Source organism: Panulirus ornatus, chromosome 21, assembly GCF_036320965.1.
Source record: "Panulirus ornatus isolate Po-2019 chromosome 21, ASM3632096v1, whole genome shotgun sequence".
Lineage (NCBI taxonomy): Eukaryota > Metazoa > Arthropoda > Malacostraca > Decapoda > Palinuridae > Panulirus > Panulirus ornatus.
Window position 1 is genome coordinate 9,683,185 of NC_092244.1, and position 14,061 is coordinate 9,697,245.

Consider the following 14,061-nt stretch of genomic DNA (forward strand, 5'->3'; position numbering starts at 1 on the left):
CTATCCCTATCCAGGCCCTACAGACTTTTCCATGGGTTACCCCCTTTCACCCCCCCTGCATGTTCAGGCCCCATTTGCTCAAAATCTTTTTCACTCCTTATATATATTTCTTTCATACTATTTGCCATTTCCCGCGTTAGCGAGGTAGTGCTAAAAACAGAGGACTGGGCCTTTGAGGGAATATCCTCATCTGGCCCCCTTCTCTGTTCCTTCTTTTGGAGAAATAAAAAAAAACAAGAGGGGAGGATTTCCAGCCCCCCCGCTCCCTTCCCTTTTAGTCGCCTTCTGCGACATGCAGGGAATACATGGGAAGTATTCACTCCTTATATATATTTCTTTCATACTATTTGCCATTTCCCGCGTTAGCGAGGTAGTGCTAAAAACAGAGGACTGGGCCTTTGAGGGAATATCCTCATCTGGCCCCCTTCTCTGTTCCTTCTTTTGGAGAAATAAAAAAAAACAAGAGGGGAGGATTTCCAGCCCCCCCGCTCCCTTCCCTTTTAGTCGCCTTCTGCGACATGCAGGGAATACATGGGAAGTATTTTTTCTCCCCATCCCCTATATATATATATATATATATATATATATATATATATATATATATATATATTTATATATCATATTATATTATACTATATTATATTACATTATATTATACTTAAACTTAACCACCGTCTTCCGCGTAAGTGAGGTAGCACAAGGAAACGGACAAAGAATGGCCCAACCCACCCACATACACATGTATATACATAAATGCCCACACACACACACATACATACATATACATACACAGACATATACATATATACACATGTACACATCCATACTTACTGCCTTCATCCATATATTTATTATATATATTATCCCTGGGGATAGGGGATAAAGAATACTTCCCAAGTACTCCCTGCATTTCGTAGGAAGCAACTAAAATGGGTGGGAGCAGGGGACTGGACTTCTCAACTTCATCTTTTTTACACCTGAGTGAAATTTCTTATACTGCACTGAGTTACTCGACTTATCAATATGATTTTTTCCACGTGTTTTTTTGTTTTTCACGTATGATTGTCCTGATAACTATATCTTACATTTTCTTCACTTTCACTCTCTTTTCCTGTTGGGCTCTTACAAGTTTCACTGTTAACATTGTTAATAATTCTGTGACATATGTTCAAATTTTTCATCACTGATTTCTTTCAAAGTCTACTCTGCCCATCTATTTCAAGTCCTTTTTCATTTTTCTTTATATGCCTTTCTTATAATTTTACTAACTCTGGCATCATTTGTGCAATATGTTACAATCCTTTCCTTTGTGTCTGAATATGGCCTAGAAAAAAAAAGAAAAACAGTCCTACCTGCTATGTTTTTTCTCACCACCATCCTTTAATATAGAATGAAAGGGTTAAGGTGAAAATATTCTGTTTGCCCAACTTCAGTACTTTTCTACCAGTTTAGTTTTAGTCTAAACCCTGTTATTTCCTGAATACAAGGGGACAAATCTGGTGTTCACATCTACTAAGGTCTAAAGAGTGCAATGTAAAAACAGTCTGTCAATTTTTGTTTACCTGTGCTTAAGTGTAAGTCGGGTACAGCATGCATAACTTCACCATATCTCCTTCCTAGCTGTGATATACTGCAGATCCTAAGATAGAGTAGTGACAAAGCTGGCAAAAGATATTCATTCACTCAAAATCATGATCTATCCATGTTCTGAGAATGAGAAGACAGTAATAATACTAAAAGCTACTAGGAGACACAGTCAGAAGGGTATTGGAACATTATTTCCCTCCCACTTCCAACAATTCAATATTTTTCACAATGAAAATCTTAAGAAAAACAATAACATCCTAAATGCTTAACTAGAGTACAGAAAGAAAATTTACATAAGAGAGTAAGTGTTATCCTGGTCCAAAAACAAAGCTTTTCCCAGCAACATTTAGTTTACATGTCTAAAATTCATGAGTGAGGTCCTTATCCCCAAGAGTCTTATTGGGCTACACTGAAATGTCTCAAATCCTGCTATCCTGGAGCTGAGCAGTTGCTGGATTGTGTAATTTTCATTATTCTAAAAGGTACTGTAGTGCGAAAGGAACCTGAGAGCAAATTGAATAACATGGATTTGTCCTAAGTTTATGGGCTAGGTGGTAAGGGGGGTAAATGTGAGTCAGGGAGAAGTATGAGTAAGAAGTCGAGGGATGAGAGGGCCTGGGAAGTGAGTCAGTTGTTGTCTGCTTATGAATGGAATCATGGAAGTGGAGGTGGGTCATGAGTTAGGTGAGGGGTGAAGGTTCTAGGAGCACTGGGAAGTGTGTAAAAAAAGTAAATGTTATTTGGGAGGGCAAAAATAGGTGTTTGACGGTATAGTAGTCCCAACAATATTATATGGATGCAAGGCATGTGAGGAGAGTGGATGTGTTGGAAATGAAATGTTTGAGGCCAATATGTGGTTTGAGGTGCTTTGATCAAGTAAGTAATGAGAAGGTAAGAGAGATGTGTGTTAACAAAAAGTGGCTGAGACAGATGTAGAGGGTGTGCTGAAATGGTTTGGACATATGGGGAGATTGAGTGAGGAAAGGCTGAGGGAACAAAAACAAGGATACCAAACTGAAGAAGGAAGGATGGCAAGAAAAAGGTTTTGAGTGATTGGGGCCTAAAAATGTAAGAGGGTAAAAGGCTTGCAAGGGATAGAGTGAACTGGAACAATGCGGAATACTGGGATCGACATGCTGTCAATGGACTGAACTAGGGCATGTGAAGCATCTGGGGTAAACCCAAATTGTAAACAATGACTAAGATGGTCAATTAGCCAAGTCACTTTTGAAGATGAGGGAACTTGAGAGTCTCTCTACAATGATGATAATTTGGGTGGCAGGAGCCAGGTCCTACATTTCATCCCTTGTAAAAGTTGTGTGGATGTTCTTGATGGAGAATGGATATAGGTCAGGCTTAGGAGAATCAGGGAAGGAATTTGGTGAAAGGGTACATTTCTGAACCTGGGCATGTATGAAGCTTTGGTGACTTCTAAGTAGTACTTGCAGTGTCACTTGCTTCATGTAATTGACCTTTCCAGAATCCTATAAATTCTTTCTCAAGACCCTATTGACCTGATAAAACAGTTTTATCCCTGGATCCATGCTGATCCTATCCTGCATAACTTAACTATTGCTATATCATCATCAATGTTCCACAGTAGTTGTTTTTTTTATGATTGTACTTGCCAAAGATTCTTCCTTGTTTCTGATCCTAAAACATACAATGTAGACCATTAGTGATAGGTGATTACAGTACAAAGAGGCCAAAAGGGGAAGGGGAGGGATTTCAGTGAGCACCTCAAACCTGGTACTTTCACAGGTGATAAGTTTTTAAAGTTATTGGATTTGAGACATTGGAGTGTACCTAATACACTTTCACTATAAAAAACAAATGTATATTACAGTTCAGTCATAACTGTATGACTTAAAAGGATGATTTTTACTTACAAAAAGTACTGCATGTTATAGCTGTTATAAATGTACAACTAAAATGGTAAGTAATAATATATAAAATCTGTTTTTGGCATCAACATGAATATTAGTATTAAATATGATATTGTCAAATGCAAAAATAATATAATACTGGTTCACTACTTACTCATCATAATATGACACCATAATGAAAAATCTTCCAAACTGATGTGATGTGCAAACAGAGAACGTTTAACAGGAGAATACACTGTTCAAGGTGATTGAAGTAAGTACAGAAAGGGGTTTGGAAGAATTATCCTACAAACTTAACACTATATAAATATTATTAAATTTATCTAATAAGCCTGCAATCCATGAAATAAAAGGAAAAAAAAAATTTGTTTGTTAAACGTGAAGTTCAAGCTCTTGCCAAACTGGAAATATAACAACTTTGAAAAGCTTTCCTGTATGTTGAACAGTCTCATTAGACCAATTGGATCCAAGAGTTACATACGAATGCCATCCTCCCCTCCTCCAATGCTCAATGTGTTTTGTTGGATAAGTTTCAAAGTTGACAGAGTTCTTACAAGTCTGAGGATCAGATTCATGACAGCAATGAACAAAAAGGCTCAGGTCTGTACAGCAGTAGCTCCAGGTGACTAACACAAGCACTTTTTGAGGGTTTTAACCCTTTCAGTCCTAACCAACATGTATGACTGGTTGTTCCTAACCTATCTATCTATAACACTGATGACTACTACCTCAAGTGGATGGCCATGGCAAAAGTCTCTTGTAAACTTACCACATGACCCCACAAACTGTTGGTGACTTGACTAGATATGCAATGAATCTTTACCATTGATTTCCCATACTCTTAGAAAGATTTCTGATGAGCAGCTTTGAGGGGAAACTAAACCACAGGGACTTTGGCATCGAAGATAACAATCTCCATGCCCATAGGGGCCAAATATTTTGTTTTCTAAAGAATCCTTGCACTGGAACTCTATCTATCTATATAAGTGATGCCCATTCCCTTTAGGAACTCGCATCAGAGGGATGGCCACAGCAAAAGAGTCTCCATCTATCAATGTCCGTACATGCCTCCCTTGTACACACCATTCCATGCATTTTTCCCCTCATTTCTCTCCCTCCATCACTATTCTCTCTATTTTCTCATGTCACAGGTGGTCTTCCTCTCACACTAATCTCTTTAATCATACTATTATACACTCTCAATATAAAGTCCCTGTCTTGTATTCTTTCCACAAGCCCAAACCATCTTGAAGTATTATATATCAGCCACTCTACAATTTATCCCCTTTGCATTTCCTGCCATATCATATATCCCATACATCCCTTCATATTACTATCTTCATTCCATCAAGTCATACTGCAAGCTCTTCTCAAATAACTCGTTTCCACAGCCTGGTTCTTGCCCCGTGACTCATCCCATGTCCAAGTTACAATTGCATAGGTCAAGATCGAGAGGACTATGCTGTCCCTTAACATTTTCTTCACTTCCACACTTACACCTCTACCCTTCATTATTCTATTAAGGGATCCAATGACTTCTCTACTCTGTACTGCTCTCTTCCTTATATCTCCTTCCATATCTCCAATATCACCAAAAAAAGTTCCAAATACTTAAATCCTGTCACCTCTTCCCATCTTTCTCCACCCATATCTATAACAAAGTTTGGTACTTTTTCTTTACTTACACTATAGGGCTGTGCAAAATCTATATTTTCACTTTGTTTCCTTTCAAACATAATTACTTTTACTCAAATTTACCTTCAATGGCCTACACTTAGATGCATCATACACTACACTTACAATCTTCTGCAACAAATCTTAACTCTCAGCAGACAACAGTGTATTATCTGCAAACGCACTTGTTAATAGCCACTGTATCTCACCACCACCGCACTCCATCTTTACAGATCTACACTGGAACTCTTACCTCCAATAATGCAGGTTAAGTATCCCTTATCCGAAATGCCTGGGACCAGAAGTATTTTGGATTTTGGAATATTTGCATATATATATAAATGTGGAAAACAGGATGGTATGGAAACAAACAAATTAAAGAGCTGAGACATACCTCAATGCTTTGATCGTTCAACGGTCTTCCTCAGGAGGTACTGATTCCAGCATTTGGCGGAACTGTATTCCCCAGCAAGTGATGGTCATCCAGTTGGACGCCTTGGCTGCTTGTCCTGCTGCCTCCACCCAATCACAGTGATCTCCACAGCTTGACGTGACCAGAAGATGAACCTGGCCTTGTGTTAACGTTGTTCTTAATCCCTTCCTCTAGATAAGATTTCTCACTATCGCTAAATGTCGACCGTTTAGTGATAGCATAAAAGTTTACCTAAAGGAAGGGATTAAGAACAGCATTAGCATAAGGTCTGGGTTCATCTGCTGGTCACGTCAGGCAGCGGAGATCACTGTGAACAGTGGGTATAGGCAGTAGGGGAAGCGATCCAATCAGAGAGTGACATGCCAAGGCATCCAACTGGGTGACCATCAGTTGCTGGGGAATATCATCCTGCCAAATGCTGGAATCAGAATCTGCTGAGGAAGACTGCATAACAGTCAAAACGTTGATGTACATCTCAGCTCTAACTCATTTGTCTCCATACCATCTGTCTTCTACATTTGTCATGATGGATAATAGATAATGCGAATTCTTGGGGATGGGACCCAAGTCTAAACACAAAATCCATTTATGTTTCATATACAACTAACACATAGCATGAAGGTGATGTATGCTATATTTTTAATGATTTTGCACATGAAACAGTTTGTGTAACAATGAACCATCAGAAAGCTAAGGTGTCAACTTCAGCCGTCCATGTGGACAATCTTTGGTTGTTTAGCATCACCTTCATTCCTGACTCTGAAATTATATGCTACTGATAAGCATTTTCTTACACTTATTCACAGAGAGCAGAGAATAAGCAAAAAACAGTCAGTAATGCACATAGGTCTGGCAGTAATGATGTTTTGTAACAAACTTGTGCCGACAGAGTTAGAGCCCAGCATGAGCAAGTGAGGTCAGGTGTGGAATTTTCCACATGTAACATCATGTTCCCACTCAAAAAGTTTCAGATTTTGTAGCATTTCGGATTAGGGATGCTCAACCTGTATCTTGAACTCTCTCTGCCTCAGTCATCCAGTCACCCCAAAACAAAATACGTAATATCACAAAGTTTAATTATAACCCCATGAATACAGAAACATACCTGTGCAATATTCCACAATATTGCAAAGCAGTGGCACCTCTCATGAATTCCTGCCCTGCTGGATCTGCCAAAAGAAGCTCTGGAAGACATTAATTAGTATCAATGTCCTCATTTGCATGTCTTTCACAAAATCACTTCCTAAAAAGAGACAGGTTCTTCTTGCTGCTTATATATGCGTTTGAGGGATAGTGCATGGAGTAACCCTACAACACTGGGAGAAATGATCAGTGAATACTTTGTCATTTGGACTCGCTGTTTGTCTGGTGTTGACATGTAATGTCTTCCATTTGTCACTTAGTTCCAGGTTCAGAGAATGAGACTCTCCCAGACTGACCTGAAGCTCTCCTCACATACCTGTGCCAATATGCTACAAAGTTCTAGAACAGAGATACGTCACAAATTCCTGCCATGCTGGATCTGCCTAAAGCTCTGAAAGACTTAAGTAATGTCAATGCCCTTCTTTGCATGGGTTTCACAATATCACTTCCAGTTAAGAGATGGATTCTGCTTGTTGCCCACATATGCATTTAAGGGATATTGCATGAGGTAGTAATCATACATCACTGGAAGAAATGATCTATTTTGGTCTCTGCATGCAGTGAATATCTGTAATTGTAATCTGGACCCACTAGCTCCATAAAAGATCCGAAAACATGGAATGTTTGTCTGATGTTAACATATGTTATCATGTCTTCCATTTGCCATTTAGTTCCAGATTCAGAGAACAAGACTCCTTGACTGATCTGAAACTTTCCTCCTCACATATCTAGGTGATACTGTTACTGATGTACTAGTTGAATATTTTCCTTGATTCCTCTTGACAGTTATCAGAGAATTTGATTATTTTCCAAAATTTGCCATCTCTTAAGTTTTAGCTTTAAATTTTATCATGGGTAAGAAGAATGGCAGCTTCCAGTGCTGTTCAATCCAAGTTTTAAATAAAAAATGGTTCTCATTTCAGTCCATATCCTTAAAAAATTATGTAGTACAGGTACTTCCATTTTATTGTAATGCATGTTTCCTCCTTAGTGGATTCTCCTCTTCATATGCACATCAATATGTATGGCATATTCACATCAGTGTACACACATACATAAATACATCAATATGTTTTTCACGACTTAGTAAGTCAGAAGTAAAATACAAGACCAAGGTGTCATGTGCAAACTTATCAGAACTGTGAAACATGCAGTCTAGTTCTACTAGCTAAGTAGGGCTGACTTTACGGAATGTTAATATCCGTCTTTCTCTTTTTTTTTCTCCTTTTGATGCAAGAGATCTCACTCAAATGAGGCACACGAGGAAAAACCTGCTCTGATGCAAAAAAAAGTTTTCCCAAGAGGAATAGATGGCTAAACCCTCCCTTCCTGTGAATTACTATGTAGCAGTTGTCCAATACTGACTCTGTAGCTCTAATTTATTTAAAGGCTAATGGGGAAGATGGCATGATACAGGGGACAGTAAATGATGATAAAACACGTGACAAGCTGACTGTGCTTTTGAATGATTTTTTTGAACATCCCAAAGTGCTGATACTTTTGAATGATTTTTTTAAACATCTCCAAGTGGTTCTTGAATTCATTTGAATGTTACTATGCAGGCCTCCAGGAAAAATACATATTTCTTACTCTGAGTAGGATTTTGATAATTCCGAAATGTCATATGTTTCTAAGCAATATTTATAATGTATTAACTATGAGGAGTAGCTTAATGCTGTATATGTGGGAAAACTATGTACAGAAAATTTTTTTTGAAAGTGAATCTGTTCCATTAATCTGTGGACCTCAGAGGGCTCTAATATTGGACTGTCTAGTCACAACTTTACCCCATCATTAATCAACTGTAAGCAATGAGACTTGAGGCTCTCCATATTATGCTTGTCATTTCCCTGTCCACCAGCTGATCAAATATGTTTCACTTCAAAACTTGTTGCATGTGACAGAGATAAAGAAAACAGAAAACATACTGTGCCCATATAGGTACATTACCATTCTTCAGTTCAAAATAAATTCTTTTAAATACTAGTTAAAATAATATGCATTTACATTAACAATGATACTGAGTATTTCTGACTAAGACCCTCTAATAAAATCTGTAAATGGAGCAATCACAAACCCATCAGTTAACAGAACAAGAATCCAGAGACATATTGCAGCAATGTTCGTAGCTTCAGTCAAAATTAATGATGAAGGGGCAGTGCTGTAGATAGGGCAATAAGGACACTGGTAGGATCCACACACTTCACAAATATCAAGCAATGCTAGTGGTGTTGCATTTATCATCACCATCTCGAAGTGCTCTGGTGGGAGAAAAACAGATAATGTGGTTTTGAAACAGGAGTAATCTCTCCTTCCTGCAGGTGAGACTTGTAAGCAAGACAATGAGTCTGCACACCCAACAGAGATCAGTTAGCCCTAACTAACCATTCCCTGGAGGAAATATTTCTCATTTTGTCAAAGTGATACACATGCAATACTTACACAGGACTCTCCTGTTGTACACACAATCCCTATCCCACCTTACTTCCTTAATTCCAGGATTGCTCTACACAGTTTTGAATTTTTTCATGGCAGCAGAAATAGGTTGAGAGTTAAGACAAAGGGAGATAGAAGGAGGGAAGGGAAAAGACAAAGGATGATTGCTCACAAGACTTTCCTGCCAGAAATTATTTTTCATAATTCAAAAACCCATTTCTTCCAATAGCTAGATCATAATGTGAGCAAGGGAGAGAGAGAGAGCATAGCCACACAAAGGGAAGAGGGACCTATTTTTACTTCCTTGCAATGAAAAAGTGACTGGTGTGATTGGGGAGAATCCAGGTGACTCCTAAGGATATATGTCAAAAATTACCATATACTGAGCAAACCTATTTATAAGCAAGGATATCCAGGTCCAGATAACAAAACATAATTGTATTATCATTATTGTTAATACTATTACTATCATCAATATCATCATTAGACAACTAAAGGACTCCTTTAATGGAGCTCCTGCAGCTTCCATACTGCGCTCATGAAGGTGTGTACTGATGGACTCCTTTGGAGTGAGATGGGCCTTGATAAGACTCTGTTTTGTATTCTTCACCTGACAATGACACAGCCTCTTTGAAGGTGACTTCTTTTCAGTGTAACCTCTTGCACAAGCAATCCCGTAGCATAACTAAATGAATATACAAACAAGATTAGTATAAAAAAAATGGGCTGCAAAAGGCTCACCTGACCACAGATAGTCTGAATCTACATTCCACCAAAAGTATGGTAAGTAACATCTGCTAGTAAGGCCAATACAAAAAGAAAACACAGAGAAATAGCAGAGAAGTTGAACACAAAATGTAAGATAGTTGTTATGGGACAAAAAAAAGAGTGAAGAGTACAAACCCAGAGATGGTGAAATTTGTGCACTGAAAGTGTGACAACTAAAATACATAGAGGCATGGGAATGGAAAACTGAGTAACTGTGAAAAGCAATCCACGGATCCAGGGAGCAAATTGAGATAGGACTCTCGTGAGCAAAAGTGGAGCATTAAGTATGGTAAGATTTACGAACAAATATCTATCACCTTGGTAAGAAAAGATCATCTGGGCTTAACTGAACCCCATTAGACATGTGATCGCTTATGCTTGCTCATAATATGATCCTAGTGGGAAAAAAAATAAATTGAAATCTCTATAATTAGGTACAGAAATCCGAGAAAAACTGAGAAAACATTTGTAATACAGGAGTATTTTGTGGGGCTTGGGTGTGGATAATAGGCATTGGTTTCAGTTCTTGTACATGAGTGATAATGTGCAATGAGGCCTGCCATATTTATGTGATAACTAGAAAAAAAAAAGAAAAATGTCAACAGGTGTTAAAAGCATGCTGTTCGGTTTGCAGAACATGAGAGTATAAAAACTGCAGTAAATAAAATCTTTGTATTTGCTGTCCTTCCTGAGAAAACAAGAAAGGTATACATGAAAAAGATAGATTAGGCATCAGGGAAAAGCAGTTGGTACGAATGGTAGGTAGAAGCATTGGGAAATAATGCATTAGAGTTCCCCTCTTCCAGTGGCCAGTTAAGGGTGAGGCATTTAAGGGTAAGAAACAGAACTGGGGTTCACAAGTCATGAAGACTCTTGTGGTGGCCACCCCCTTCAGAAAGTTCCTGGAGGGAACAGGCATCAGAGATACAGATGGATAGATAAAGTCAAGATGGGACAATGAGAGAGCAGAATATCAAACCCTTCATGTAAGACTGTTTTGTAATCTACATCTTAATCCTGACTACATCAAGAAACAGAAATACTTTATGGTTCATATAAATCTATCAGAGATATATTCAAAGTTGTATTCCATAACAGTTTTAAAAGTTATTATTACAAACAATGATTCTTTATCAATGGCATTACAATATTAATAAGTCTTGATGTGTATTATACGTTATGATTTTACTGTGAAGTTAAGACTTACCAGGAGCAAATAGTTCCATAACTGTTGCAGATCGTACAGATGTCAGGTTAGCTGCTGGATACCATCGTTGTATGTCATAGCTGAAGCACTGCTTTTTGTCTGATGGAATCTAGAGATTGGTGAGGTTACCTTCATTAATCAACATACCACACACAAACCAATGAAAATGTTTTTCTAAAAACTATCATATGTTTTTAATGTTCAATAATAATAATAAGTGGTGGCATATTTAAATTTGTCTACTTGCCATAATGCAAGAACTGCATATGAAACAAGAATGTGTATATGTATACGTTACCTTTACTTTCCTACCCCAAGATCTTCTCTGGGCCTCCCGAAGGGCCGCAGCATTCAGAAACCCGCACACGTCCACAGACCAGGATCACAGGACAAGAAGTGTGATGATATTGTAGGTATGTCCGTGTGATTCAGGAAAACTGAGGAAGAAATCTTCAATATCGAAGATGTAGCTAGGGCATGAGGGATAGAGTGATATGTTGAACTGGTGTTTGTAATAATGGAAAGATGGCTTGTGTCCAGAATGCAGGTCCAAAAATGTAACTCAAACATGCCCAAGGAATGTAAATCCACATAGAATGGTGTTTCAGATGGGGTTGAAAGGGCAGGTATGTAGTGCTTGTTGGGTAATTTTTGAGTAAATGCTGCTGAAGTATGAAGAATGAGCAAGATTTTTATTTTTTGAATGCTGGTGGATAGTTTGGATAGGAAGATCTTGCACTAATGCATAAAACTAAGTACTGAGTATTTTGCGGTGACATTGTATTAGAAGATTTTCGTTTTGTTGTGCTGGTGTTAAAAGCTTGAAATTGACAGGCAGTCAGTAACTGTACTGAGGGCTTTGTTTTGTGTGGTTTGTCTTTGTTGTGCTTTGCTTTGGACAAGGTGAATAACCAGGCAAGAGGGACATACAGTATTTGGGGTGAAAGATGAAGTGTATGAAGGGTATGTGATGGAATTCTTTTTCTTATCCAAATATAGTACCACTAAGTGCTCTGAGGGTCAGTTTATTCACAGCTTTTGCACTGTTTGTGGAGTGAGGATTGAATGTTGGAAATACTTGGAAAAATTCTAGCTCTTCAATATGACCTGTTTTCAAAGTCCTACATCACCTTTGTAATATAGTCATGAAATGTATGCATGGTAGTTAAACAATCTCCTACACAATAGCAGACAAATGCTGAATGCAAAGGTGGTGGGGATGTGGGTGGAAGAGTCCTGTGCTGGCTTACCACCTCCTTACTGCCATTCAAATAATTCTCTGAATCACTTCTTCACATCTACTATTTCTTAACTTTTGTCACCAACTAACATGTGTAATGATGTGTTCATCCTAATCAGTTAGGTCATATAACTATCTACATACTTTCCTCTGGGGTCACTATATGCATAACATGGACATGGACCTATAGTGATGACTGCTGAAGTACCGAGAACATAATTTTTCCTTGCACCTGCCTGAATATTTAAAGTTAGGTAGAAAAGTGAAACATCATATAATACTAGGTGCCATTTCTATACACATCATCATGTGAGGGAGGCTACTATTTATGGATTAAGAGACTTAAATGGGGAAAAAGTTTTTTAGAGCATACTGAACCAAGGTACATGCCTGCCAAGTTGCAGGTCAATTAACCCCACAAAGGAATGATGCATAACCTTGATTTCTGGAATAAGTAAAAAGACAGAAAAAAAAGAGGTAAAACTATCCTATATCCATTAGAAGGATACAAAAATAACAGAGAATCTAAGTGCTGAGTTCCAAAGCATTTTCATAGTACTGGATACATCTTCAACCACAGAATGAGGGAGTAACCATGGAAATTTTAGGTTTCTCTAGCAAGACATAGGCAGAATATTAAAGGATCCTGACCTATATAATGTGCATGGCCCTAAAGAACTTTCTTTTTGTGTTTTAATGGTGTGTGGAAACATTCAGCAGACCACCTGAGTTTTTGCTCACAGAGCTGATGGAAGAGGGACCACTTGCATTGGAGTGAAAGATGGCAAATGTCATAACTATTTCTAAGGAAGGAGAGAGGGAAATTATATGACAAGCTTATGTCAGATAGCTTGTGATACTGTCCCTCACAAGGTGATGAAAAGAACAGTGCAAAAGACAGACAAACGAGAACTCCTTCAAATGGTTTGAAAATTACCCATTTCGGAGGAAACATAAAATGCACAGTATTTTCAAACTGGATAAGGGTAACCAATGGAGTCTTGCAGGGCTTGGTTAAGGTTGACGCTCCTCCAAGTCTATGTAAATGACGTGCTGGAGGGACTCAAATCATACATGAATATGTTTGCATATGATACTAATACAATGAAAGAGGTGGAGACTACAGAAACGTAAAAACCTCAGTAATGATGTAGACTGGCTTCAGACGCAGTTTGATAGATGGCTCATGAAATTTAACCCTCCTGAATGTAAGGTGATGATGGGACAAGGTGAAAGGAGGCCTAATTTTGGCTACAATCTTGCAGACAAAATACAATAATCAATATGTGAAAGGGAAATATTTGATTATATAACAACCAGCCCATCCCAAGAGCATCCCACCAGAAGGGCTGGTAAGGTGGGAGGTTATCTATTATGCAACAACAAAAATTTCCTTCAAGTACTGCAAAAGGACATAAAGATGTTCAGAAAAGTATTTACAGTACATATCTGACCTGAAGTAGAGCATGCAGCACCAATTTGGTTACCTCAAACAAGGGGATAATGGGACATATTGATCAGGAGAAAATTCAGGGGTAGGCAACAAAGAAAGATGCAGAAGTAAGGAAACTAAGCTACATGGAAAGTCTAGCAGCCATGGAAATATCTAATGCTGGAAGAGATAAAAGAAGTTAGACATGACAACCAGGAGCATGTTTCTGACCAAAAGACGGAGTTGGAAACAAAG

At 38.2% G+C, this 14,061-nt stretch overlaps 1 protein-coding gene across 1 annotated transcript in view; it reads right to left on the bottom strand.

Moving 5' to 3' along the window:
- Positions 1-321: 321 nt before the first annotated feature.
- The window catches only part of LOC139756349 (CD109 antigen-like), a 140,432-nt gene continuing 126,692 nt past the window's right edge, over positions 322-14,061 (bottom strand). The window contains exons 35-36 of the mRNA XM_071675715.1: positions 11,135-11,243; positions 322-8,984 (exon numbers count right to left, since the gene is read on the bottom strand). Of these exons, the coding sequence (XP_071531816.1) occupies positions 8,758-8,984; positions 11,135-11,243 (336 nt within the window). The 3' untranslated portion in view covers positions 322-8,757. The remainder of the gene's footprint in view (positions 8,985-11,134; positions 11,244-14,061) is intronic.